The sequence below is a fragment of the Lolium perenne genome, chromosome 4 (genome assembly GCF_019359855.2).
Source record: "Lolium perenne isolate Kyuss_39 chromosome 4, Kyuss_2.0, whole genome shotgun sequence".
Classification (NCBI taxonomy): domain Eukaryota; kingdom Viridiplantae; phylum Streptophyta; class Magnoliopsida; order Poales; family Poaceae; genus Lolium; species Lolium perenne.
The window spans coordinates 183,246,430-183,271,184 of NC_067247.2; the positions used below are offsets into that span (position 1 = coordinate 183,246,430).

Below are 24,755 nucleotides of genomic sequence, written 5' to 3' on the forward strand. Positions count from 1 at the left end.
CGGCAAAGAAAGATGCACGTTGCACTGGCCAAAATCCTCTGCGCCGCGTGCTGCCGTGCGGGGCAGAGTCACGCCTTCAGATGCCAATCCCCATATCTTACTCTTCCCAGTGCTATGTCTCCTCTTGTTGTTCGTCGAAAAGATCAATGAGGGATTCGAGGGATCTTCTGCATGGGGATGAAGCCTGCCAATCTTGGACGGCGACAACCTGCGACTGGTTTTTCGCGAAAACGCAAAAGACTTGCGTTTTGATGCATTGATAGAAAGGAAAAGGTTATATGTACAAGTCCACAAAGGGACCAACACCCGGCACTACAAATCGACCCATGAAAGGAGACCTAGTCTAGGGGATGATCTGGCGGGCACCCTGGGCCCCCGCGCTCGCCCACAGTTGCGCCTCGGTCTTGATGTCATTGAGCAGGGAAGACACCGAAGGTTGTGCGTTGTCAAAGATCACAGCATTCCGGTGCTTCCAGATCCACCACGCCGTGAGTATGATTACTGGGGAGCGGTCCGCACCGCCTGCGACCACCACTCCACGAAGTCCCCCCCCCCCCCCCCCGAATCTGGAGGCCCTGAGGTGGATCGGATCCACGAGAGGACCTCAAACCAGATCGTCCTAGAGAATGAGCATCCGGTGAGTAGATGCGCCATAGTCTCCTCGGATAGGTCACACAGCGGGCATCTGGGTGCATGTGGCAGACCACGACCCGCCAGCCTCTCACCCGTCCAACACGTCCAGACAGGCCAACCATAAGAAAAATTTCACCCTAGGAGGCGCCCAGGATCTCCAGTTCAGCTCCCATGATGCTGAGGTGATCCCCCCTGGAAGAGGGCCTCATAGCAAGAATGGGAGGTGTACTGGCCGTCCGTCGTCCACAACCAAGACATCGTGTCTTGCTCCTCCGAGAGCTGGACATCCCTCAGTCTGACCCATAGTTGCACATATTGCCATAGTGCTAGGGGACTCGGTGCTCTAGCTATGTCGGGGATCCAAGTGCGGTCTAACAGTGCCTGACGCACCATACGCACCTTCCTGCACCGTTTAGGAACTAGCACGAACACCTCTGGCGCCATCTCCTTGATGGACCTGCCATCCAACCACCGGTCCACCCAGAAGAGCGCGGACTCCCCGTTACCCACAGTCATCGAGGTCGAGGCCGCGAAGATGTCTAGCTCCGCCTTCGAGAACTGCATGTCCAGCCCGCGCCATGGCCGTTGGGGGTCCGTGTGCATCCTCCATAGCCAACTCACCCTAAGGCTTATGGCGATCCGTGCAAGGTAGGGGATCCCCAACCCCCCTGGGTTAAGCGGCCAACACACCCTTGCCCAGTTCACGTGGCAATGACCTCCATTGGCCTCTGCCCGGCCCACCCAGAGGAACCCTTGCAGGATCTTGTTGATTTGTTTGAGGGTCTTTTTGTTCAGGGCCAGTACCAGTAGCTGGTGCAGCGGGATTGCCGCGAGCACCGCTTGGATCAGCGCCAAACGTCCGGCTTGCGGCATCATGGATGCCCGCCATGTCGGTAGTTTGTCAGCTAGCCTGTCCAAAAGCGACTGGAAAGTCTGGGCTGACAACCACCTAATAGACATGTGAATGCCCAGGTACTTCACCGGAAAAGGTGCTAGCTGGCACTCCATGTGCCCCGCTGCAGCCACAACTTCCTCATCCGTACAGGCAATAGGAGACACCGAGCACTTGGCGAAGTTGGTGCGTAGGCCAGAAGCTTGCCCAAAAAGCTCTAGGATCCCGCGGACCGCATTCAACTCTGCCTCAGCTGGGTGACAGAAGATCACCACATCATCCGCATAAAGTGACACAGAGATCACCAGGTCTCGTCGTGCCAACCGTCGCAGCAAACCCAGCTCGGCTGCCTTGGCGAGCACCTTGTTGAGCGAGTTCATCACTAGGGCAAATAACGATGGCGACAGGGGATCCCCCTGTTTCAGTCCCCTCCGATGCCAGATCGGGGGGCCTGGCTCGCCATTGAGCATCACCCGGGTACTGGCCGTGTCTAGTAGCAGAGAGACAATCTCTCGGAACCTCGGCCCGAACCCTAGCTTCTGTAGAACCTCCATGAGGAAACCCCAGGATACTGAGTCGAAAGCCCGAGCAATGTCCAGCTTCAGCATCACCCTCGGCTCCTTCCCTCTATGTAGAAAATGAGCTGTCTGCTGAACCAACATGAAGTTGTCGTGGATGCACCTTTTGCGAATGAAGGCGCATTGGTTGCGATCCACCAACAACTCCATCCGAGGTGCCAGCCTAGTAGCCAAAGTTTTCGCAACCTGCTTGGCAAAGATGTGAATTAGACTTATCGGCCTGTAGTCGCCTAGCGCCATGGCGTCCGGACGCTTGGGCAGCAGGACCAGCAGGACCTGGTTAAGGCCTTGGAGTCCGCGCCCACACATCGTATAAAGCTTGTCGAAAGCCGCCATGAAGTCAGTCTTGACCAACCCCAACATTTCTGAAGGAACTCAGCCGTGAATCCGTCGGGGCCAGGCGCCTTGCCTGGTGGCAAGTGTCTGATTACTTCCCACACCTCCTCCTCCGTGAACGGTACCTCGAGCTCGGATAGGTCCTCCGGTGTGGTGCCCAGGAAGTCCAAATCTAGCGAGTGCGCCCTCGTCACCGAAGTGCCCAGCAGGCCCTCAAAGTGCGCAAAGGTAGCTTCAGCCATGGCCGCGTGGTCGGAAAGGACAGCGTTATCCACCCTCAAGCTATGAATCACGTTCTTCTGGCGCCTGTAGGCCGCATGCTGGTGGAAGAAGGCCGTGTTGGCGTCCCCCTCCCTTAACCATGCAATATTTGCCCGTTGGCGAGCCATCGTCCGATCGAGTGAGGCCAGCCCTAGGTAAGCTTGCTTGAGGTGCGCCCGGAGTCGACGCTCATCGGGGGTGAGCAGTCGGGATTCCATGGCGATGTCCAACCTCAGCACCACCTCCCGCGCTATCATAAGCTGCAGTTTGATGCATCCAACCTTTTTGTCGCTCCAGCTCATAAGACGGCGCGCAGTGAGTTTCAACTTAGCGGTGAGCCGCCGGAAGGGATCAGTGTCTCCCTGGACCACATTCCAGGCGCTCTGGACCACGTCATCGAACCCATCAAGCCGCAACCAGAAACGTTCGAACTGGAACCTCTTCCACCCCGCTGACTGTGTGGTACAGTCAAGGAGGAGGGGGCAATGGTTTGCCACAACCGTCGCCAAGCAGCGCAGGCTGCAGCTACTGTGGAGCTCCTCCCAAGCCACCGTGACAAACACCCGGTCAAGCCAAACAAGCGTGGGGGTTTCACGTTCGTTTGACCAAGTGTACCGTCGACCATGCTGGTAGATCTCCTTCTACTCGCAGTCATTCAAGAAGCGGCGAAATCTGCCCATCATCCTATGGTTTAGATTACCGTTGTTCTTGTCCTCCGCCCGGTAGATCATGTTGAAGTCCCCACAAAGTGCCCATGGGCCTTGGTGGGTTCCGCGAATATCGCGAAGCTCATCCAGGAAGGCGATCTTGTCCGCCTCCGCCTGTGGCCCGTAAACACAGGTCATCCACCACCATGGTTCCCCTCCCAAGGGTGCCACCCTAGCAGCGATACTATTAGCACCTATGTGGGCGCTGTCGAGCTGCACCACCCTGCTTATCTAGGCCACAATCACCCCCCCCCCCCCCCCCCGAGTACCAGACGCAGGCAAGCAGAAGTACGCATCAAAGTTCGCGCCAAGCACTTCCATAACAATGGCAGGGGTTATAACTGATAGCTTTGTCTCCTGGAGACATACAATAGACGCACCCGTAGTACCTACTACACTCCTAACACCCGTACGCCTCGCGCGATCATTAAGGCCCCGCACGTTGGCCACCATCACCTTAGGTTCATATAACATTGGAGCGATCAACAACACCCGAGCGACCCATGCCAGGGTCATGCCAACAACCTGCGACTGATGACAAGAAGCAGTTGGGTCGTTCTCGGCGCCACCGTGCGGTGCGGATGCGATTACATGTCATTGTTATATTTTCAGCCTGTGTGCTCTTCTAAATTATGTGCGATTCACCTTTTTTTTCTTTATGCTGATGCTATGCTTACATGTCACTGCTATATTTTCAGGTTCTCTGCTCTTCTTCATGATTGATGTATTACTAGGATTTTTGGAAGATTGAAGGGAACATGGAATTGCTCTTATGGTACAATACTACAGCTTGCTCTACTTGATGGTGCAGGCTAAAGCAATGAATGTATGATTCGTGTAATTTCAGTTCCAGTGGATTCTTAATATTCTCACTCAATGCAGGTTAGGGAAAGTGGGACATACAGCTATCGCTACTAAATGATGTATCACCTCGATGATTCCAATGGAAGGTCTTTGTGCGTGTTTCTTGGATCTGGGAATTCAACGATCAGCAAACAAGACAGAATGTACATGAACTATACTACATTGTTGTACACCATGAGGTATTCTTTCATGATCTTGGGCGCTAAATCTATCTTGGTTTGATTACCAATCGGTAAATATATTGTACTATCTTACTTTATGTCCATTCTCTTTTGTGCTGATTGCATTTTTACTCCTGATAATCTAAGGAAGTCTAAGTTGTAGACACTGATCACTAATATTTTCACGTCTGTAATTTTCCTTCAGTATGAATAGCTATTGGAATAGCACTACTTCTAAACCTATGTTTGTTACTTTAAAAAAAAAAGGACGTACCCAGTGCTGAGAGCTCCCGCACTGTGCGGGGTCTGGGGAAGGTGTTAGTGGCAAGCCTTACCCTCACGAAGTGCAATGTGAGAAGACCGCGACTCCAACCTGGGACCTCTCGGTCACAGGCGGTGAGGCTCTACCGCTGCACCAGCCAGCCCTTCATGTTTGTTACTTTGTATAATTTATTTCTGTCTCATTGGTATCATTAATGAATATTTTTCACAAATACTAATCCATCAATATACCCAACTTCCTGAACCATATTTTGCATAAAGTTCATATTAATCAGCATGAATAAGGTACCCACATGTTCGTACTTCCTCTGCAGCACCTATATTTTTTTTCTTTCGGACACAGTTAATACTAAAATGTTGTTTACATCGTAAAGAATCTCAACAAAGTGGCGCATACCAGCCAACCGTATAGAGCTAGATTTTTCATGGCTTTAAGATTTTTGTCCTCGGATACATTGGGATAAAACAATTGAAATTGCATCTGATCATGTATATCTTTTTTGGATGATATATAATCTAATCTTCAAACTGCTGATGAGATCTGTCTTTTCCCTCTTTGGTGTGTGTGTGTGTGCGCGTGCGCGAATGGCCAATAGAGATATGCAACTCTGTGCATGGAGAGTATGAAATCCTACAGTTAATATATTTTATTATCCTTAAGTAAATAATCCAACCTTTGTGTTCAGCATGCTGCATTTCTGTTGCAAAACAATGAAGTCTATCATGTATTCTCAAAAAAAAAAAAAAAATGAAGTCTATCATGTGGTGTGGAGACGGGTATATGAGCCTAATCTAGGATCAGCATATAGAGCTACAAATATGTAGAGTACAGGACCAGCAGGCCGATCATGGTTCCTGCTCACAAAGTCCGGGCCATAGATACCATCCTACACATGAGAACTAGAAGCTTGCATCAGATTCCAAAGACTATATGTTATCGCCCTTTGTGTGTATCTTTTCCTTCATTTCCCGTGAATTACAGTAAACTGCGGGTATGGTGCAGAAGTAAGAGTAGGTTATATTAATAGTGGCCATTGTACAATTACTGCTCTTTTTCTTTCCATGGTTCGCTTTGTACTGTAGCTATCAAGTGTCCTGACCCTTTTTGTGCTCCGTTTTTCTGTCCGGTATATTAGGATGGCTGGCCTTTGAGTGCACGTGCAAATGTTGCCAGTATGGTGTGAGTGTTTGATATTTTATCCCAGGATGCACTCTCTCATAAAGGAATCAAATTTCATAAATCTAGGCGCTTTCTTCTGAAGTGGTGTATCTGAAATGTTGCATTCCCAGATCGAGCAATTGCAGAATCAGGGCCATATTCAGGTTTCTTAACTGAAATCTCCTGCGGCTGATGGTCCCAGATCCTCAAGCCTCAACACTTGGACTATCTGTAAGAGATGGTTCATTCCCAGGCACGGTGGACTCAGTTTGGATAAAATAGTTACAATCTACTTCATGTACTCTTCTATCTGATGTGCTGATAACTACCTTTTTTAGTTCTAATCTTTGTGATGTGTGCGTGTGTATGTCCCTGCACTAAATAAGTACGGAGTATGTTGTAAATTGCGCTTAACTAGCCTACTGCCCTTCACAGTATTTGTTCTTCAGTTTTCAGTTAATTACCAATCGGACCACTGATCGGTAATTTCACCGAAATGAACGAACTGAAATTGTTTAGGGTGGAATAACTATTTTCTTCTTCTGGCCTTTGCACTTGGATCTCTTTGATTTGATAATTTCGGTTTAGACTTAGGCAGTTACTACGGTCGACGGCAACAAAAACCCCCATGCTGTAACAGAGAAAGATAACATGCCAGTTATTGTTGGTTGAATCCGCGCTGGCTTCATTGGAAGGTGCCGGCGGGACTGCTGACACAGGTTGCCTAAATCCTCTTTCTTTTCTCCTTTTCTATACGGAGTAGCTCTTTCCCTTCATTTGAGCACCGATCAGGTAGTCGGTATCTTATCCTTTTTTTTCATCGAGCACTACGACCACGAAGCGTCATTCCTTCACATCGCATGTCAGCGAAGCAGAAAAAACGTGTTCGCCACCATGGTAGACATGGATCGGCGGGGCTGACGGCCCTTCTGCATCTGTGTATGTATATTGTAGACTACCGCTGCAACTTTCTAATTGCTGCCTCTTACCGTATCTACTTGAATCATTTTCTTATAAAAAAACGTCTGCTGTACCACACATTTCAGGTAGAAGCACCACTACACAGGCCGTCAGAGCCACACCACTTTAGTGTAATATTAACCGAAAATGATTCGGCTTATGGGCGCGGCATGTCGCCGCGCCTATGCTTCCTAGTTTGTATTGTAAACTGTTGTGAAGTGTATATGTGGATTGCCTAGCCCTTTTCATCAGTTCGGACTTTTGGTTCAAGTGGCTAGTGCATGAAGCTTAATATGGTATCAGAGCCCCAGGTCTCGAGTTCAAATCCTGGTTTTCGCAATTAAGCCTAAGGGCCTGTTTGGTTCCCAGCCACACTTTGGCAAGTGTGGCAGCCACAAAAGTGTGGCTAGGATTTTGGAAGGCACAAAGTGTGGCAAAAGTTGGCAAAAAAATCACTCTATGATAAGTGGGCCATATGGATAGTGATGTGTGGCAGCTCTAAAGTGTGGCAAGAACCAAACACATGCCAAATTGCCAAACTTTGGCTTGGCAAAGTGTGGTTGGGAACCAAACAGGCCCTAAAAATTGATGTTGCCCCCCTCTTTAGCCACCGCTGATACCTGTTTCGGTGTGTTCTTCTTCTTTCACGTGTTGACTTTCTCTTCTCCCGTCACACGCGAGTGGGGGTGTTGTGAAGTGTATATATGGAGTGCCTAACCCTTTCCATCAGTTCGGACTTTTGGTTCAAGTGGCTAGTGCATGAAACTTAACATAAACTACATGAATTTGAAAAAGTCAGACAAATTTTATAGTCTTGGAATGTGCACTACTAGCTATAAATTTTGTCAGAATTTATCATTTTTGTGTAGCCTAGAATATGAATCAGTCTGTATTAAGATTTTGCACCATTGTAGGATACATTATTGGCTATCCCAAGAATTTTATTTCATATTTTTTAAAACTTTGAAATATGAATTCTAAGTGTTTACAAATAAATGGCTACATGTAGCTCGGCCTCTGTTTTAAGTTTTTCCTTGTTCATGTGAATTTAAATATACTATCTCATTCTCAAAAATAAGGCACTCCTAAATTGCACCGGTCAGCAACTTATAGCTTTAACTATGTTTTGTATTGAATATGTTCACAAAATTTGTATAAATGTATATAAAATGAAAGATATTTGCAAAAAAGATGCAACAATACTATTTATACAGTCTAAAACCATATAATTTTGTATATATTAGTGGCTAAATTTGTGTATGAAAAAGCGTATGAAAAATGTGCCTTATATTTTAGGAAGGATGAGCATGTTAGGGAAATATGCTTGTTGTATTACCAGGGGGCCAAAGGCCACAATATATAGTACATGTACAGGTGCAAATATGCAGGAAGCCCCCTAACATATGGGGAAACTATAATATACCGATATATACGTCTAACACCCCCCTCAAACTCATGGTGGATCCACAACATTGAGTTTGGAGAGTAAGAAGTTATGCTGCGGTCGAGTCTGTGTCTTTGTAAAGAAATCCGCCAACTGCAAATCTGAAGGCACATAATGAACCGCAACAACCTCATCATGCACCTGAGCACGTTTATAAAATGCATCAACACCAATATGCTTGGTCAGCTCATGCTTGACCGGATCACGTGCAATACTGATAGCACATGTACTGTCAGACAAAAGTGGAGTGGGTGTCGCAACAGAGACCCCAAAATCTGCAAGCAACCACCGTAACCAGGTCACCTCAGCAATCAACAAAGCCATAGCCCGCAACTCAGACTCAACACTCGAACGGGAAATTGTGACCTGTTTCTTCGTCTTCCAAGCAACAAGCGAACCACCAAAAAACACACAGTAAGCAGAAAGTGAACGATGATCCGTAGGATCACTCGCCCACGTAGCATCCGAGTAGCACTGGAGCTGGAGAGAGCCTGAACGAGGAAAGAAAAGGCGATGAGTGATCGTGCCACGAAGATAACGAAGAACACGGAGGAGATGACTGTAGTGAAGAGTGGTAGGAGCTGAGACAAACTGACTCAGTATATGAACAGGATAAGAAATATCAGGACGAGTGACAGTAAGATAAATAAGACTCCCAACAAGATGGCGATAACGGGTGGGATCGGGAAGACGATCACCATCAGTACGACGAAGCTTAACATTAAGCTCCATAGGAGTATCAACCGTGCGCTCATCCCCAAGAGCAGCACGGGCAAGAAGATCCTGAATATACTTTTCCTGAGAGATAGAAAAGCCATCAGAAGTGGAAGAAACCTCAATGCCAAGAAAATAGCGAAGAGGACCAAGATCAGTCATAAGAAACTGATCTCGAAGACAAGCCTTGACAAAGGCAATATACTCAGGATCATCACCAGTAATGATCATATCATCAACATAGAGAAGAAGAAGAGTGCGTACACGAGAAGAAGTGTGAACGAAAAGTGCTGGATCATGAAAACTAGGAGAGAAACCAGCAGCAGTCACCACAGAGGCGAAACGCTCAAACCAGGCACGAGGGGCCTATTTCAGACCATAGAGAGAACGTCCAAGACGACAAAAAATCCCATCGGGAACAGAATACCCAGGAGGAGGCTGCATGTAAATCTCCTCACTCAACTCTCCATTAAGAAAAGCGTTCTGAACATCAAGCTGGGACACAGATCAGCGTCGAACATAAGCAACATCAAGAAGAGTACGCACAATTGTCATATGAGCCATAGGGGCAAAAGTCCCATCATAGTCACGGCCGTGCTCCTGCTGAAAACCACGAGCCACAAGACGCACTTTATAGCGCTCAAGAGATCCATCAGAGCGGGTCTTAATTTTATAGACCCACTTACAAGTGATAGGACGAACACCAGAAGGGGGTGATACGTCTCAAACGTATCTATAATTTCTTATGTTCCATGCTACTTTATTGATGATACTCACATGTTTTATACACACTTTATGTCATATTTATGCATTTTCCGGCACTAACCTATTGACAAGATGCCGAAGAGCTAGTTGCTGTTTTCTGCTGTTTTTGGTTTCAGAAATCCTACAAAGGAAATATTCTCGGAATTGGACGAAATCAACGCCCAGGGTCTTATTTTTCCACGAACCTTCCAGAAGACCGAAAGGGAAACGAAGTGGGGCGACGAGGCGCTGACACAACAGGGCGGCGCGGCCCAGCCCTTGGCCGCGCGGCCCTGGCGTGTGGGGCCCTCGCGTCGCCCCTAAACCTACCCTTCCGCCTATAAGAAGCCTTCATCGAGAAAACCCCTGTACCGAGAGCCACGATACGGAGAACCTTCCAGAGACGCCGCCGCCGCCAATCCCATCTCGGGGGATTCAGAGATCGCCTCCGGCACCCTGCCGGAGAGGGGAATCATCTCCCGGAGGACTCTTCATCGCCATGATCGCCTCCGGATTGATGAGTGAGTAGTTCACCCCTGGACAATGGGTCCATAGCAGTAGCTAGATGGTTGTCTTCTCCTCACTGTGCTATCATTGTCGGATCTTGTGAGCTGCCTAACATGATCAAGATCATCTATTTGTAATGCTACATGTTGCGTTTGTTGGGATCCGATGAATATGGAATACTATGTTATGTTGATTATCAATCTATCATATATGTGTTGTTTATGATCTTGCATGCTCTCCGTTGCTAGTAGAGGCTCTGGCCAAGTCGTTACTTATAACTCCAAGAGGGAGTATTTATGCTCGATAGTGGGTTCATGCCTCCATTAAATCTGGGACAGTGACAGAAAGTTCTAAGGTTGTGGATGTGTTCATGCCACTAGGGATAAAACATCAATGCTATGTCTAAGGATATTTGTGTTGATTACATTACGCACCATACTTAATGCAATTGTCTGTTGTTTGCAACTTAATACTGGAAGGGGTGCGGACGCTAACCTGAAGGTGGATGATGGCGTGTAACTCACACGTTCGTTGGGAACCCCAAGAGGAAGGTATGATGCGCACAGCAGCAAGTTTTCCCTCAGAAAGAAACCAAGGTTTATCGAACCAGGAGGAGCCAAGAAGCACGTTGAAGGTTGATGGCGGCGGGATGTAGTGCGGCGCAACACCAGGGATTCCGGCGCCAACGTGGAACCTGCACAACACAACCAAAGTACTTTGCCCCAACGAAACAGTGAGGTTGTCAATCTCACCGGCTTGCTGTAACAAAGGATTAACCGTATTGTGTGGAAGATGATTGTTTGCAGAAAACAGTAAAACAAGTATTGCAGTAGATTGTATTTCAGTAAAGAAAATTGGACCGGGGTCCACAGTTCACTAGAGGTGTCTCTCCAATAAGATAAACAGCATGTTGGGTGAACAAATTACAGTTGGGCAATTGACAAATAAAGAGGGCATGACCATGCACATACATATCATGATGAGTATAGTGAGATTTAATTGGGCATTACGACAAAGTACATAGACCGCCATCCAGCATGCATCTATGCCTAAAAAGTCCACCTTCAGGTTATCATCCGAACCCCCTCCAGTATTAAGTTGCAAAGCAACAGACAATTGCATTAATTATGGTGCGTAATGTAATCAACAACTACATCCTTAGACATAGCATCAATGTTTTATCCCTAGTGGCAACAGCACAACACAACCTTAGAACTTTCATCCTTGTCCCAGGTGTCAATGCAGGCATGAACCCACTATCGAGCATAAATACTCCCTCTTGGAGTTACAAGCATCTACTTGGCCAGAGCATCTACTAGTAACGGAGAGCATGCAAGATCATAAACAACACATAGATATAACTTTGATAATCAACATAACAAGTATTCTCTATTCATCGGATCCCAACAAACGCAACATATAGAATTACAGATAGATGATCTTGATCATGTTAGGCAGCTCACAAGATCCGACAATGATAGCACAATGGGGAGAAGACAACCATCTAGCTACTGCTATGGACCCATAGTCCAGGGGTAGACTACTCACACATCACACCGGAGGCGACCATGGCGGCGTAGAGTCCTCCGGGAGATGATTCCCCTCTCCGGCAGGGTGCCGGAGGTGATCTCCTGGATCCCCCGAGATGGGATCGGCGGCGGCGGCGTCTCTGGAAGGTTTTCCGTATCGTGGCTCTCGGTACTGGGGGTTTCGTCACGGAGGCTTTAAGTAGGCGGAAGGGCAAGTCAGGAGGGGGCACGGGGGCCCCACACCACAGGCCGGCGCGGCCAAGGGGGGGCCGCGCCGCCCTAGGGTTTGGGCACCCCGTGGCCCCACTTCGTTTCGTCTTCGGACTTGGAAGCTTCGTGGCAAAATAGGCCCCTGGGCGTTGATTTCGTCCAATTCCGAGAATATTTCCTTACTAGGATTTCTGAAACCAAAAGCAGAAAACAAAGAATCGGCACTTCGGCATCTTGTTAATAGGTTAGTTCCAGAAAATGCACGAATATGACATAAAGTGTGCATAAAACATGTAGATAACATCAATAATGTGGCATGGAACATAAGAAGTTTTCTGCTGTTTTTGGTTTCAGAAATCCTAGTAAGGAAATATTCTCGGAATTGGACGAAATCAAAGCCCAGGGGCCTATTTTTCCACGAAGCTTCCAGAAGTCCGAAGACGAAACGAAGTGGGGCCACAGGGTGCCCAAACCCTAGGGCGGCGCGGCCCCCCCCTTGGCCACGCCAGCCTGTGGTGTGGGGCCCCTGTGCCCCCTCCTGACTTGCCCTTCCGCCTACTTAAAGCCTCCGTGACGAAACCCCCAGTACCGAGAGCCACGATACGGAAAACCTTCCAGAGACGCCGCCAACGCCGATCCCATCTCGGGGGATCCAGGAGATCGCCTCCGGCACCCTGCCGGGGAGGGGAATCATCTCCCGGAGGACTCTACGACGCCATGGTCGCCTCCGGTGTGATGTGTGAGTAGTCTACCCCTGGACTATGGGTCCATAGCAGTAGCTAGATGGTTATCTTCTCCCCATTGTGCTATCATTGTCGGATCTTGTGAGCTGCCTAACATGATCAAGATCATCTATCTGTAATTCTATATGTTGCGTTTGTTGGGATCCGATGAATAGAGAATACTTGTTATGTTGATTATCAAAGTTATATCTACGTGTTGTTTATGATCTTGCATGCTTTCCGTTACTAGTAGATGCTCTGGCCAAGTAGATGCTTGTAACTCCAAGAGGGAGTACTTATGCTCGATAGTGGGTTCATGCCTGCATTGACACCGGGACAAAGGACAGTGAAAGTTCTAAGGTTGTGTTGTGCTGTTGCCACTAGGGATAAAACATTGATGCTATGTCTAAGGATGTAGTTGTTGATTACATTACGCACCATACTTAATGCAATTGTCTGTTGCTTTGCAACTTAATACTGGAGGGGGTTCGGATGATAACCTGAATGTGGACTTTTTAGGCATAGATGCAGTTGGATGGCGGTCTATGTACTTTGTCGTAATGCCCAATTAAATCTCACTATACTCATCATGATATGTATGTGCATGGTCATGCCCTCTTTATTTGTCAATTGCCCAACTGTAATTTGTTCACCCAACATGCTGCTTGTCTTATGGGAGAGACACCTCTAGTGAACTGTGGACCCCGGTCCAATTCTCTTTACTGAAATACAATCTACTGCAATACTTGTTTTACTGTTTTCTGCAAACAATCATCTTCCACACAATACGGTTAATCCTTTGTTACAGCAAGCCGGTGAGATTGACAACCTCATTGTTTCGTTGGGGCAAAGTACTTTGGTTGTGTTGTGCAGGTTCCACGTTGGCGCCGGAATCCCTGGTGTTGCGCCGCACTACATCCCGCCGCCATCAACCTTCAACGTGCTTCTTGACTCCTACTGGTCCGATTAAACCTTGGTTTCTTACTGAGGGAAACTTGCCGCTGTGCGCATCACACCTTCCTCTTGGGGTTCCCAACGGACGTGCCAACCACACGCATCAAGCAAATTTCTGGCGCCGTTGCCGGGGAGATCAAGACACGCTGCAAGGGGAGTCTCCACTTCTCAATCTCTTTACTTTGTTTTTGTCTTGCTTAGTTTTATTTACTACTTTGTTTGCTGCACTAAATCAAAATACAAAAAAATTAGTTGCTAGTTTTACTTTATTTGCTATCTTGTTTGCTATATCAAAAACACACAAAAAATTAGTTACTTGCATTTACTTTACTTATTTCATCATGTTTCCTTTTAATTTTACCACAAAAGACATACCGGTAGGACGTGGGTCTATAGTTGGGAGAAATAATATAGAAGAATTTTTCAATCATGTTAGTACCATTGAAAATTTTGAAGATAGACACTTGGTAGACCTTGCGCCTACTTATGAAATTGCTGCCGCGCATTTAGTTCGCCTGTTGGAAACTAAATTTGTTAATCTTAATCCTATAATCCAACACATGTTTCTCACACTTGGTGATATGGAAGAAGGGAAAAAGAAAGATTTTGTTTTAGAAACCCTTCTTAGAGAATTTGGTGGTCTAGCAAGAGAAGCTAGAAAGGTCTTTGCTAAATTTAATATGCTTGGTTCTCATACTAATTTTGTTAGTCTCCTTGAAAAGATGGACATGGATAGAATAAGATACACTAATAATATTGATGACGGTGGGGAGATCAAAGCACCAATACCATGTAAACTCTTAGCTATGAATGATGCACTAGAAAATAACTATGCTTGGCTTGTTCCTGAAAATTTGTTTGATGAGAGTAGCACGCCTAAGACTAATGAAAAGGGAGATGCTAAAACTTATGTATCTAATATATTATGCCTGGTTGAGAAAGCTCTGCACCCCGCTGAGAATGCATCACCCTTTGATAATACTTGATGCACACTTTCTGCGCCTAGCTGAAAGGCGTTAAAGAAATGCGCTTATGGGAGACAACCCATGTTTTTACCTACAGTACTTTGTTTTTATTTTGTATCTTGGAAGTTGTTTGCTACTGTAGCAACCTCTCCTTATCTTAGTTTTGTGTTTTGTTGTGCCAAGGTAAGCCGTTGATAGAAAAGTAAGTACTAGATTTGGATTACTGCGCAGTTCCAGATTTCTTTGCTGTCACGAATCTGGGTCCACCTCCCTGTAGGTAGCTCAGGAAATTAAGCCAATTTACGTGAGTGATCCTCAGATATGTACGCAACTTTCATTCAATTTGAGCATTTTCATCTGAGCAAGTCTGGTGCCATTTTAAAATTCGTCAATACGAACTGTTCTGTTTTGACAGATTCTGTCTTTTATTTCGCATTGCCTCTTTTGCTATGTTGGATGAATTTCTTTGATCCACTAATGTCCAGTAGCATTATGCAATGTCCAGAAGTGTTAAGAATGATTGTGTTACCTCTGAATATATTAATTTATATTGTGCACTAACCCTCTAATGAGTTGTTTCGAGTTTGGTGTGGAGGAAGTTTTCAAGGATCAAGAGAGGAGTATGATGCAACATGATCAAGGAGAGTGAAAGCTCTAAGCTTGGGGATGCCCCGGTGGTTCACCCCTGCATATATTAAGAAGACTCAAGCGTCTAAGCTTGGGGATGCCCAAGGCATCCCCTTCTTCATCGACAACATTATCAGGTTCCTCCCCTGAAACTATATTTTTATTCCATCACATCTTATGTGCTTTTTCTTGGAGCGTCGGTTTGTTTTTGTTTTTTTGTTTTGTTTGAATAAAATGGATCCTAGCATTCACTTTATGGGAGAGAGATACGCTCCGCTGTAGCATATGGACAAGTATGTCCTTGGTTTCTACTCATAGTATTCATGGCGAAGTTTCTCCTTCGTTAAATTGTTATATGGTTGGAATTGGAAAATGATACATGTAGTAATTGCTATTAATGTCTTGGGTAATGTGATACTTGGCAATTGTTGTGCTCATGATTAAGCTCTTGCATCATATGCTTTGCACCCATTAATGAAGAAATACATAGAGCATGCTAAAATTTGGTTTGCATATTTGGTTTCTCTAAGGTCTAGATAATTTCTAGTATTGAGTTTGAACAACAAGGAAGACGGTGTAGAGTCTTATAATGTTTTCAATATGTCTTTTATGTGAGTTTTGCTGCACCGGTTCATCCTTGTGTTTGTTTCAAATAAGTCTTGCTAGCCTAAACCTTGTATCGAGAGGGAATACTTCTCATGCATCCAAAATACTTGAGCCAACCACTATGCCATTTGTGTCCACCATACCTACCTACTACATGGTATTTTCCGCCATTCCAAAGTAAATTGCTTGAGTGCTACCTTTAAAATTCCATCATTCACCTTTGCAATATATAGCTCATGGGACAAATAGCTTAAAAACTATTGTGGTATTGAATATGTAATTATGCACTTTATCTCTTATTAAGTTGCTTGTTGTGCGATAACCATGTTTACTGGGGACGCCATCAACTTTTCATTGTTGAATTTCATGTGAGTTGCTATGCATGTTCGTCTTGTCTGAAGTAAGGGCGATCTACACCGAGTTGAATGGTTTGAGCATGCATATTGTTAGAGAAGAACATTGGGCCGCTAACTAAAGCCATGATCCATGGTGGAAGTTTCAGTTTTGGACAAACATCCTCAAATCTCTAATGAGAAAAGAATTAATTGTTGTTGAATGCTTAAAGCATTAAAAGAGGAGTCCATTATCTGTTGTCTATGTTGTCCCGTATGGATGTCTAAGTTGAGAATAATCAAAAGCGAGAAATCCAAATGCGAGCTTTCTCCTTAGACCTTTGTACAAAGTGCATAGAGGTACCCCTTTGTGATATTTGGTTAAAGCATATGTATTGCGGTGATAATCCAGGTAGTCCAAGCTAATTAGGACAAGGTGCGGGCACTATTAGTACACTATGCATGAGGCTTGCAACTTATAAGATATAATTTACATGATGCATATGCTTTATTACTACCGTTGACAAAATTGTTTCATGTTTTCAAAATCAAAGCTCTAGCACAAATATAGCAATCGATGCTTTTCCTCTATGGAGGACCATTCTTTTACTTTCAATGTTGAGTCAGTTCACCTATTTCTCTCCACCTCATGCAGCAAACACTTGTGTGAACTGCATTGATTCCTACATACTTGCTTATTGCACTTATTATATTACTCTATGTTGACAATATCCATGAGATATACATGTTACAAGTTGAAAGCAACCGCTGAAACTTAATCTTCTTTTGTGTTGCTTCAATGCCTTTACTTTGAATTATTGCTTTATGAGTTAACTCTTATGCAAGACTTATTGATGCTTGTCTTGAAGTGCTATTCATGAAAAGTCTTTGCTTTATGATTCACTTGTTTACTCATGTCATATACATTGTTTTGATCGCTGCATTCACTACATATGCTTTACAAATAGTATGATCAAGATTATGATGGCATGTCACTCGAGAAATTATACGTGTTATCGTTTTACCTCGCTCGGGACGAGCAGAACTAAGCTTGGGGATGCTGATACGTCTCCGACGTATCGATAATTTCTTATGTTCCATGCCACATTATTGATGTTATCTACATGTTTTATGCACACTTTATGTCATATTCGTGCATTTTCCGGAACTAACCTATTAACAAGATGCCGAAGTGCCGATTCGTTTTTTCTGCTGTTTTTGGTTTCAGAAATCCTAGTAAGGAAATATTCTCGGAATTGGACGAAATCAAAGCCCAGGGGCCTATTTTTCCACGAAGCTTCCGTAAGTCCGAAGACGAAACGAAGTGGGGCCACAGGGTGCCCAAACCCTAGGGCGGCGCGGCCCCCTTGGCCGCGCCGGCCTGTGGTGTGGGGCCCTGTGCCCCTCCCCGACTTGCCCTTCCGCCTACTTAAAGCCTCCGTGACGAAACCCCCGCATCGAGAGCCACGATACGGAAAACCTTCCAGACGCCGCCAACACCGATCCCATCTCGGGGATCCAGAGATCGCCTCCGGCACCCTGCCGGGAGAGGGGAATCATCTCCCGGAGGACTCTACGCCGCCATGGTCGCCTCCGGTGTGATGTGTGAGTAGTCTACCCCTGGACTATGGGTCCATAGCAGTAGCTAGATGGTTGTCTTCTCCCCATTGTGCTATCATTGTCGGATCTTGTGAGCTGCCTAACATGATCAAGATCATCTATCTGTAATTCTATATGTTGCGTGTGTTGGGATCCGATGAATAGAGAATACTTGTTATGTTGATTATCAAAGTTATATCTACGTGTTGTTTATGATCTTGCATGCTTTCCGTTACTAGTAGATGCTCTGGCCAAGTAGATGCTTGTAACTCCAAGAGGGAGTACTTATGCTCGATAGTGGGTTCATGCCTGCATTGACACCGGGACAAAGGATGAAAGTTCTAAGGTTGTGTTGTGCTGTTGCCACTAGGGATAAAACATTGATGCTATGTCTAAGGATGTAGTTGTTGATTACATTACGCACCATACTTAATGCAATTGTCTGTTGCTTTGCAACTTAATACTGGAGGGGGTTCGGATGATAACCTGAAGGTGGACTTTTTAGGCATAGATGCAGTTGGATGGCGGTCTATGTACTTTGTCGTAATGCCCAATTAAATCTCACTATACTCATCATGATATGTATGTGCATGGTCATGCCCTCTTTATTTGTCAATTGCCCAACTGTAATTTGTTCACCCAACATGCTGCTTGTCTTATGGGAGAGACACCTCTAGTGAACTGTGGACCCCGGTCCAATTCTCTTTACTGAAATACAATCTACTGCAATACTTGTTTTACTGTTTTTTGCAAACAATCATCTTCCACGCAATACGGTTAATCCTTTGTTACAGCAAGCCGGTGAGATTGATAACCTCACTGTTTCGTTGGGGCAAAGTACTTTGGTTGTGTTGTGTAGGTTCCACGTTGGCGCCGGAATCCCTGGTGTTGCGCCGCACTACATCCCGCCGCCATCAACCTTCAACGTGCTTCTTGACTCCTACTGGTCCGATTAAACCTTGGTTTCTTACTGAGGGAAACTTGCCGCTGTGCGCATCACACCTTCCTCTTGGGGTTCCCAACGGACGTGCCAACCACACGCATCAGCATGCTGGATAGCGGTTTATGTACTTTGTCGTAATGCCCAATTGAATTTCACACTACTCATCATGATATGTATGTGCATTGTCATGCCCTCCTTATTTATCAATTGCCCAACTGTAATTTGTTCACCCAACATGCTATTTCTTATCGGAGAGACACCACTAGTGAACTGTGGACCCCGGTCCATTCTTTACATCGAATACAATCTACTGCAATACTTGTTCTTGCTGTTCTTCGCAAACATCATCTTCCACACTATACATCTAATCCTTTGTTACAGCAAGCCGATGAGATTGACAACCTCACTGTTATGTTGGGACAAAGTATTTTGGTTGTGTTGTGCAGGTTCCACGTTGGCGCCGGAATCCCTGGTGTTGCGCCGCACTACACTCCGCCACCAACAACCTTCAACGTGCTTCTTGACTCCTATTGGTTCGATAAACCTTGGTTTCTTACTGAGGGAAACTTACTGATGTACGCATCACACCTTCCACTTGGGGTTCCCAACAGTCGCGTGTTGTACACGTGTCAAGCTAAATTTCTGGCGCCGTTGCCGGGAAGATCAAGACACGCTGCAAGGGGAGTCTCCCACTTCCAATCTCTTTACTTTGTTTTTGTCTTGCTTTACTTTACTTTATTTACTGTTTTGTTTGCTTTCTTATATCAAAATACAAAAAAATTAGTTACTTGTTTTACTTTATTTACTGTCTTGTTTGCGTTCTCTATATTAAAAACGCAAAAAAATTAGTTACTTGCATTTACTTTATTTTAGTTTGCTTTATTTACTATTGCTAAAATGAGTAATCCTGAAGTTGAAGTTCGTTCGTTTAAGCAACAAGGGGGAGAATGTTTAAAAGATGCTTGGTATAGAATTAGTGATGCTCATAATAGGTGCACTAAGAAACACTCCACTATTATCCTACTCAGGAATTTTTATGTTGGTATCTCTAGCTGGAATAGGTATGTTCTTGATTGTCTCGCGGAAGGTAATTTCCTAGGCACTCCTGGTTTAGAAGCTAGTTGCATTATTGAGAGTCTATTTGGAATACCACCTGTTAATGAAGTTAAAATTGAAATCTCTCTTGAAGATGTCATGAAAAAGATGGAGACCATAGAGTAAAATCTTCCAAGTATTGAGACTAAATTGGGAATATTACTTAATAGCACTGATAAACTTGATAAATCTCTAGGTAGAATTAATGAGAGAATTGCCGTCTTAGAAGCTTGTGCTACTCATGATGATCAAACCCATAGGATTAGTGATCTTGAAGAAGCTATGGGAACCTTGGGTTCAACTTTTTCTTCTCTTAAGTTTAAGGAGAAAGCTTATGTGGGTAAGGAGCAAAAGTTCATGTATGTCTCTAAGGTGCCTAAACCAAAAAAATATTATAGACCTAAAATTGACAAAGCCCTTAATAGCACTGTAGATAATGGAGCATCTAAGATACCTATTGTGACAAGTTGTGAAAATTATGATGTTGATGCTTCATCTCTCGATGTTACTTGATACACACTTTCTGCGCCTAGCTGAAAGGCGTTAAAGAAAAGCGCTTATGGGAGACAACCCATGATTTTACTTCTGCACTTTTATTTTATATTTGAGTCTTGGAAGTTGTTACTACTGTAGCAACCTCTCCTTATCTTCATTTTATTGCATTGTTGTGCCAAGTAAAGTCTTTGATAGTAAGGTTCATACTAGATTTGGATTACTGCGCAGAAACAGATTTCTTGCTGTCACGAATTTGAGTAGGCCTCTCTGTAGGTAACTCAGAAAAATCTGCCAATTTAGTTTTAGTTTTGTTTGTGTTTGAATAAAATCGAATCCTAGCATTGCTTGTGTGGGAGAGAGACACGCTCCGCTGTTGCATATGAACACATATGTTCTTAGCTTTATTCTTAATGTTCATGGCGAAGGTTGAAACTGCTTCGTTAATTGTTATATGGTTGAAAACAGAAAATGCTACATGTGGTAAATTGGTATAATGTCTTGAATAATTTGATACTTGGCAATTGTTGTGCTCATGTTTAAGCTCTTGCATCATATACTTTGCACATATTAGTGAAGAAATACTGTAGAGCTTGTTGACATTTGGTTTGCATGATTGGTCTCTCTAAGGTCTAGATATTTTCTGGTGAGGGTTTGAACAACAAGGAAGACAGTGTAGAGTTTTATAATGCTTGCAATATGTTCTTATGTAAGTTTTGTTGTACCTGTTCATACTTGTGTTTGCTTCAAACAACCTTGCAAGTCTAAGCCTTGTATTGAGAGGGATTACTTCTGGTGCATCCAAATCCTTGAGCCAAAAACTATGTCATTTGTGTCCACCATACCTACCTACTACATGGTATTTCTCTGCCATTCCAAAGTAAATTGCTTGAGTGCTACCTTTAAAATTCCATTCTTTGTCTTTGCAATATATAGCTCATGGGAAAAATAGCCTAAAAACTATTGTGGTATTGAATATGTACTTATGTATCTTATTTCTTAATAAGTTGCTTGTTGAGCGATAACCATGTTCCTGGGGACGCCATCAACTATCCTTTGTTGAATATCATGTGAGTTGCTATGCATGTTCGTCTTGTCTGAAGTAAGGGTGATTTATCATGAGTTGAATGGTTTGAGCATGCATATTGTTAGAGAAGAACATTGGCCGCTAACTAAAGCCATGATCCATGGTGGAAGTTTCAGTTTTTGACAACAATCCTCAATCTCGTATGAGAATATTATCTGTTTTTGAATGCTTATGCATTAAAGAGGAGTCCATTATCTATTGGCTATGTTGTCCCGGTATGGATGTCTAAGTTGAGAATAATCAAAAGCGAGAAATCCAATGCGAGCTTTCTCCTTAGACATTTGTACAGGCGGCATAGAGGTACCCCTTTGTGACACTTGGTTAAAACATATGTTATGCAATGATAATCCATGTAAATCCAAGCTAACTAGGACAAGGTGCGGGCACTATTGGTAATCTATGCATGAGGCTTGCAACTTATAGGATATCTTATACATAACACATATGCTTTATTACTACCGTTGACAAAATTGTTTCTTGTTTTCAAAATAAAAGCTCTAGCACAAATATAGCAATCCATGCTTCCCTCTTCGAAGGGCCTTTCTTCTACTTTTATGTTGAGTCAGTTTACCCATTTCCTTCCACCTTAGAAGCAAACACTTGTGTGAACTATGCATTGATTCTTACATGTTTGCATATTTGCATTCATCATATTACTTTATGTTGACAACTATCCATGAGATATACATGTTACAAGTTGAAAGCAACCGCTGAAACTTAAATCTTCCTTTGTGTTGCTTCAATGCCTTTACTTTGAATCTATTGCTTTATGAGTTAACTCTTATGCAAGACTTATTGATGCTTGTCTTGAAAGTACTATTCATGAAAAGTCTTTGCTATATGATTCAATTGTTTACTCATTGTCTTTACCATTGCTTCGAATCACTTCATTCATTACATGTGCTTACAATAGTATTGATCAATATTATGATAACATGTCACTTAAGAAATTATCTTTGTTATCGTTTACCTACTCGAGGACGAGCAGGAACTAAGCTTGGGGATGCTTGATACGTCTCAAATGTATCTATAATTTCTTATGTTCCATGCTACTTTATTGATGATACTCACATGTTTTATACACACTTTATGTCATATTTATGCATTTTCCGGCACTAACCTATTGACAAGATCTTTGAAGAGCCGATTCTTGTTTTCTGCTGTTTTTGGTTTCAGAAATCCTACAAAGGAAATATTCTCGGAATTGGACGAAATCAACGCTCAGGGTCTTATTTTTCCACGAACCTTCCAGAAAACCGAAAGGGAAACGAAGTGGGGTGACGAGGCACCGACACAACAGGGCGGCGCGGCCCAGCCCTTGGCCACGCGGCCCTGGCGTGTGGGGTCCTCGCGTCGCCCCTAAACCTACCCTTCCGCCTATAAGAAGCCTTCGTCGAGAAAACCCCAATACCGAGAGCCACGATACGGAAAACCTTCCAGAGACGCCGCCGCCGCCAATCCCATCTCTGGGGATTCAGAGATCGCCTCTGGCACCCTGCCGGAGAGGGGAATCATCTCCCGGAGGACTCTTCATCGCCATGATCAACTCCGGATTGAAGAGTGGGTAGTTCACCCCTGGACTATGGGTCCATAGCAGTAGCTAGATGGTTGTCTTCTCCTCATTGTGCTATCATTGTCGGATCTTGTGAGCTGCCTAACATGATCAAGATCATCTATTTGTAATGCTACATGTTGCGTTTGTTGGGATCCGATGAATATGGAATACTATGTTATGTTGATTATCAATCTATCATATATGTGTTGTTTATGATCTTGCATGCTCTCCGTTGCTAGTAGAGGCTCTGGCCAAGTCGTTACTTGTAACTCCAAGAGGGAGTATTTATGCTCGATAGTGGGTTCATGCCTCCATTAAATCTGGGACAAAGGATGTAAAAGTTCTAAGGTTGTGGATGTGTTGTTGCCACTAGGGATAAAACATCAATGCTATGTCTAAGGATATTTGTGTTGATTACATTACGCACCATACTTAATGCAATTGTCTGTTGTTTGCAACTTAATACTGGAAGGGGTGCGGACGCTAACCTGAAGGTGGACTTTTTAGGCATAGATGCATGCTGGATAGCGGTCTATGTATTTTGTCGTAATGCCCAATTGAATTTCACACTACTCATCATGATATGTATGTGCATTGTCATGCCCTCCTTATTTGTCAATTGCCCAACTGTAATTTGTTCACCCAACATGCTATTTCTTATCGGAGAGACACCACTAGTGAACTGTGGACCTCGGTCCATTCTTTACATCGAATACAATCTACTGCAATACTTGTTCTTTACTGTTCTTCGCAAACATCATCTTCCACACTATACATCTAATCCTTTGTTACAGCAAGCCGGTGAGATTGACAACCTCACTGTTACGTTGGGACAAAGTATTTTGGTTGTGTTGTGCAGGTTCCACGTTGGCGCCGGAATCCCTGGTGTTGCGCCGCACTACACTCCGCCACCAACAACCTTCAACGTGCTTCTTGACTCCTACTGGTTCGATAAACCTTGGTTTCTTACTGAGGGAAACTTACTGCTGTACGCATCACACCTTCCACTTGGGGTTCCCAACGGTCGCGTGTTGTACGCGTGTCAGGGGAGAAACAAGATCTCAGGTGCCAGTGCGCTCAAGCACAGCGATCTCCTCAGCCATGGCAAGCTGCCATTCAGGATGACGCTTGGCATCCCGATAAGAAGTTGGCTCAGAAACGACAGAGAGACCATACTGACTAGGAGAGTAACGGGCTGGAGCACGACGCTGACGAACAGGCCGTGAAGGAGGGAGCTCATCGGCAGAAGACAACTCATCAGAAGAAGAGGAAGAAGGGACAGCATCAGAAGGATCCGAAGCCGGAGAACGGGGAGTACTAGGGGAACTAGACGGAGGAGAGGATGGCGACGAAGACGAAGGAGGCGCATCAGAACTAGGAGGAGGAGGAGGAGAAGTGACAACAGGGGGTGCATCCGAAAAAAGAAGGAAAGAGATATCATCCACCGGATAAGTACCCGAGGTGGGGCGAGGATAGAAGGGACGCGTCTCTTCAAACGTGACGTCACGAGAGATGCGCATCCGACGACCAACAGGGTCCCAACAACGATAGCCATTATGCTCATCACTGTATCCGAGAAAAAAACACTCAATAGACTGAGCGGTCAGCTTGGTGCATTCACGAGGAGGGAGAAGGACATAGCAAACGCAACCAAATAAAAGAAGAGTCGAGTAATCGGGAGAGCGACCAGAAAGACGCTCGAGAGGAATGCCACCTTGAAGGGAAGCAGAAGGATGAATGTTAATGAGGTAAGTCGACGTAGCGACAGCCTCAACCTAGAAATGCGGTGGAAGAGAG

The 24,755-nt window shown here is 44.7% G+C and overlaps 1 protein-coding gene across 1 annotated transcript in view; it reads right to left on the reverse strand.

Moving 5' to 3' along the window:
• Positions 1-795: 795 nt before the first annotated feature.
• The window catches only part of LOC139839221 (uncharacterized), a 29,740-nt gene continuing 5,780 nt past the window's right edge, over positions 796-24,755 (reverse strand). The window contains exons 5-6 of the mRNA XM_071829271.1: positions 2,535-3,341; positions 796-2,448 (exon numbers count right to left, since the gene is read on the reverse strand). Of these exons, the coding sequence (XP_071685372.1) occupies positions 796-2,448; positions 2,535-3,341 (2,460 nt within the window). The remainder of the gene's footprint in view (positions 2,449-2,534; positions 3,342-24,755) is intronic.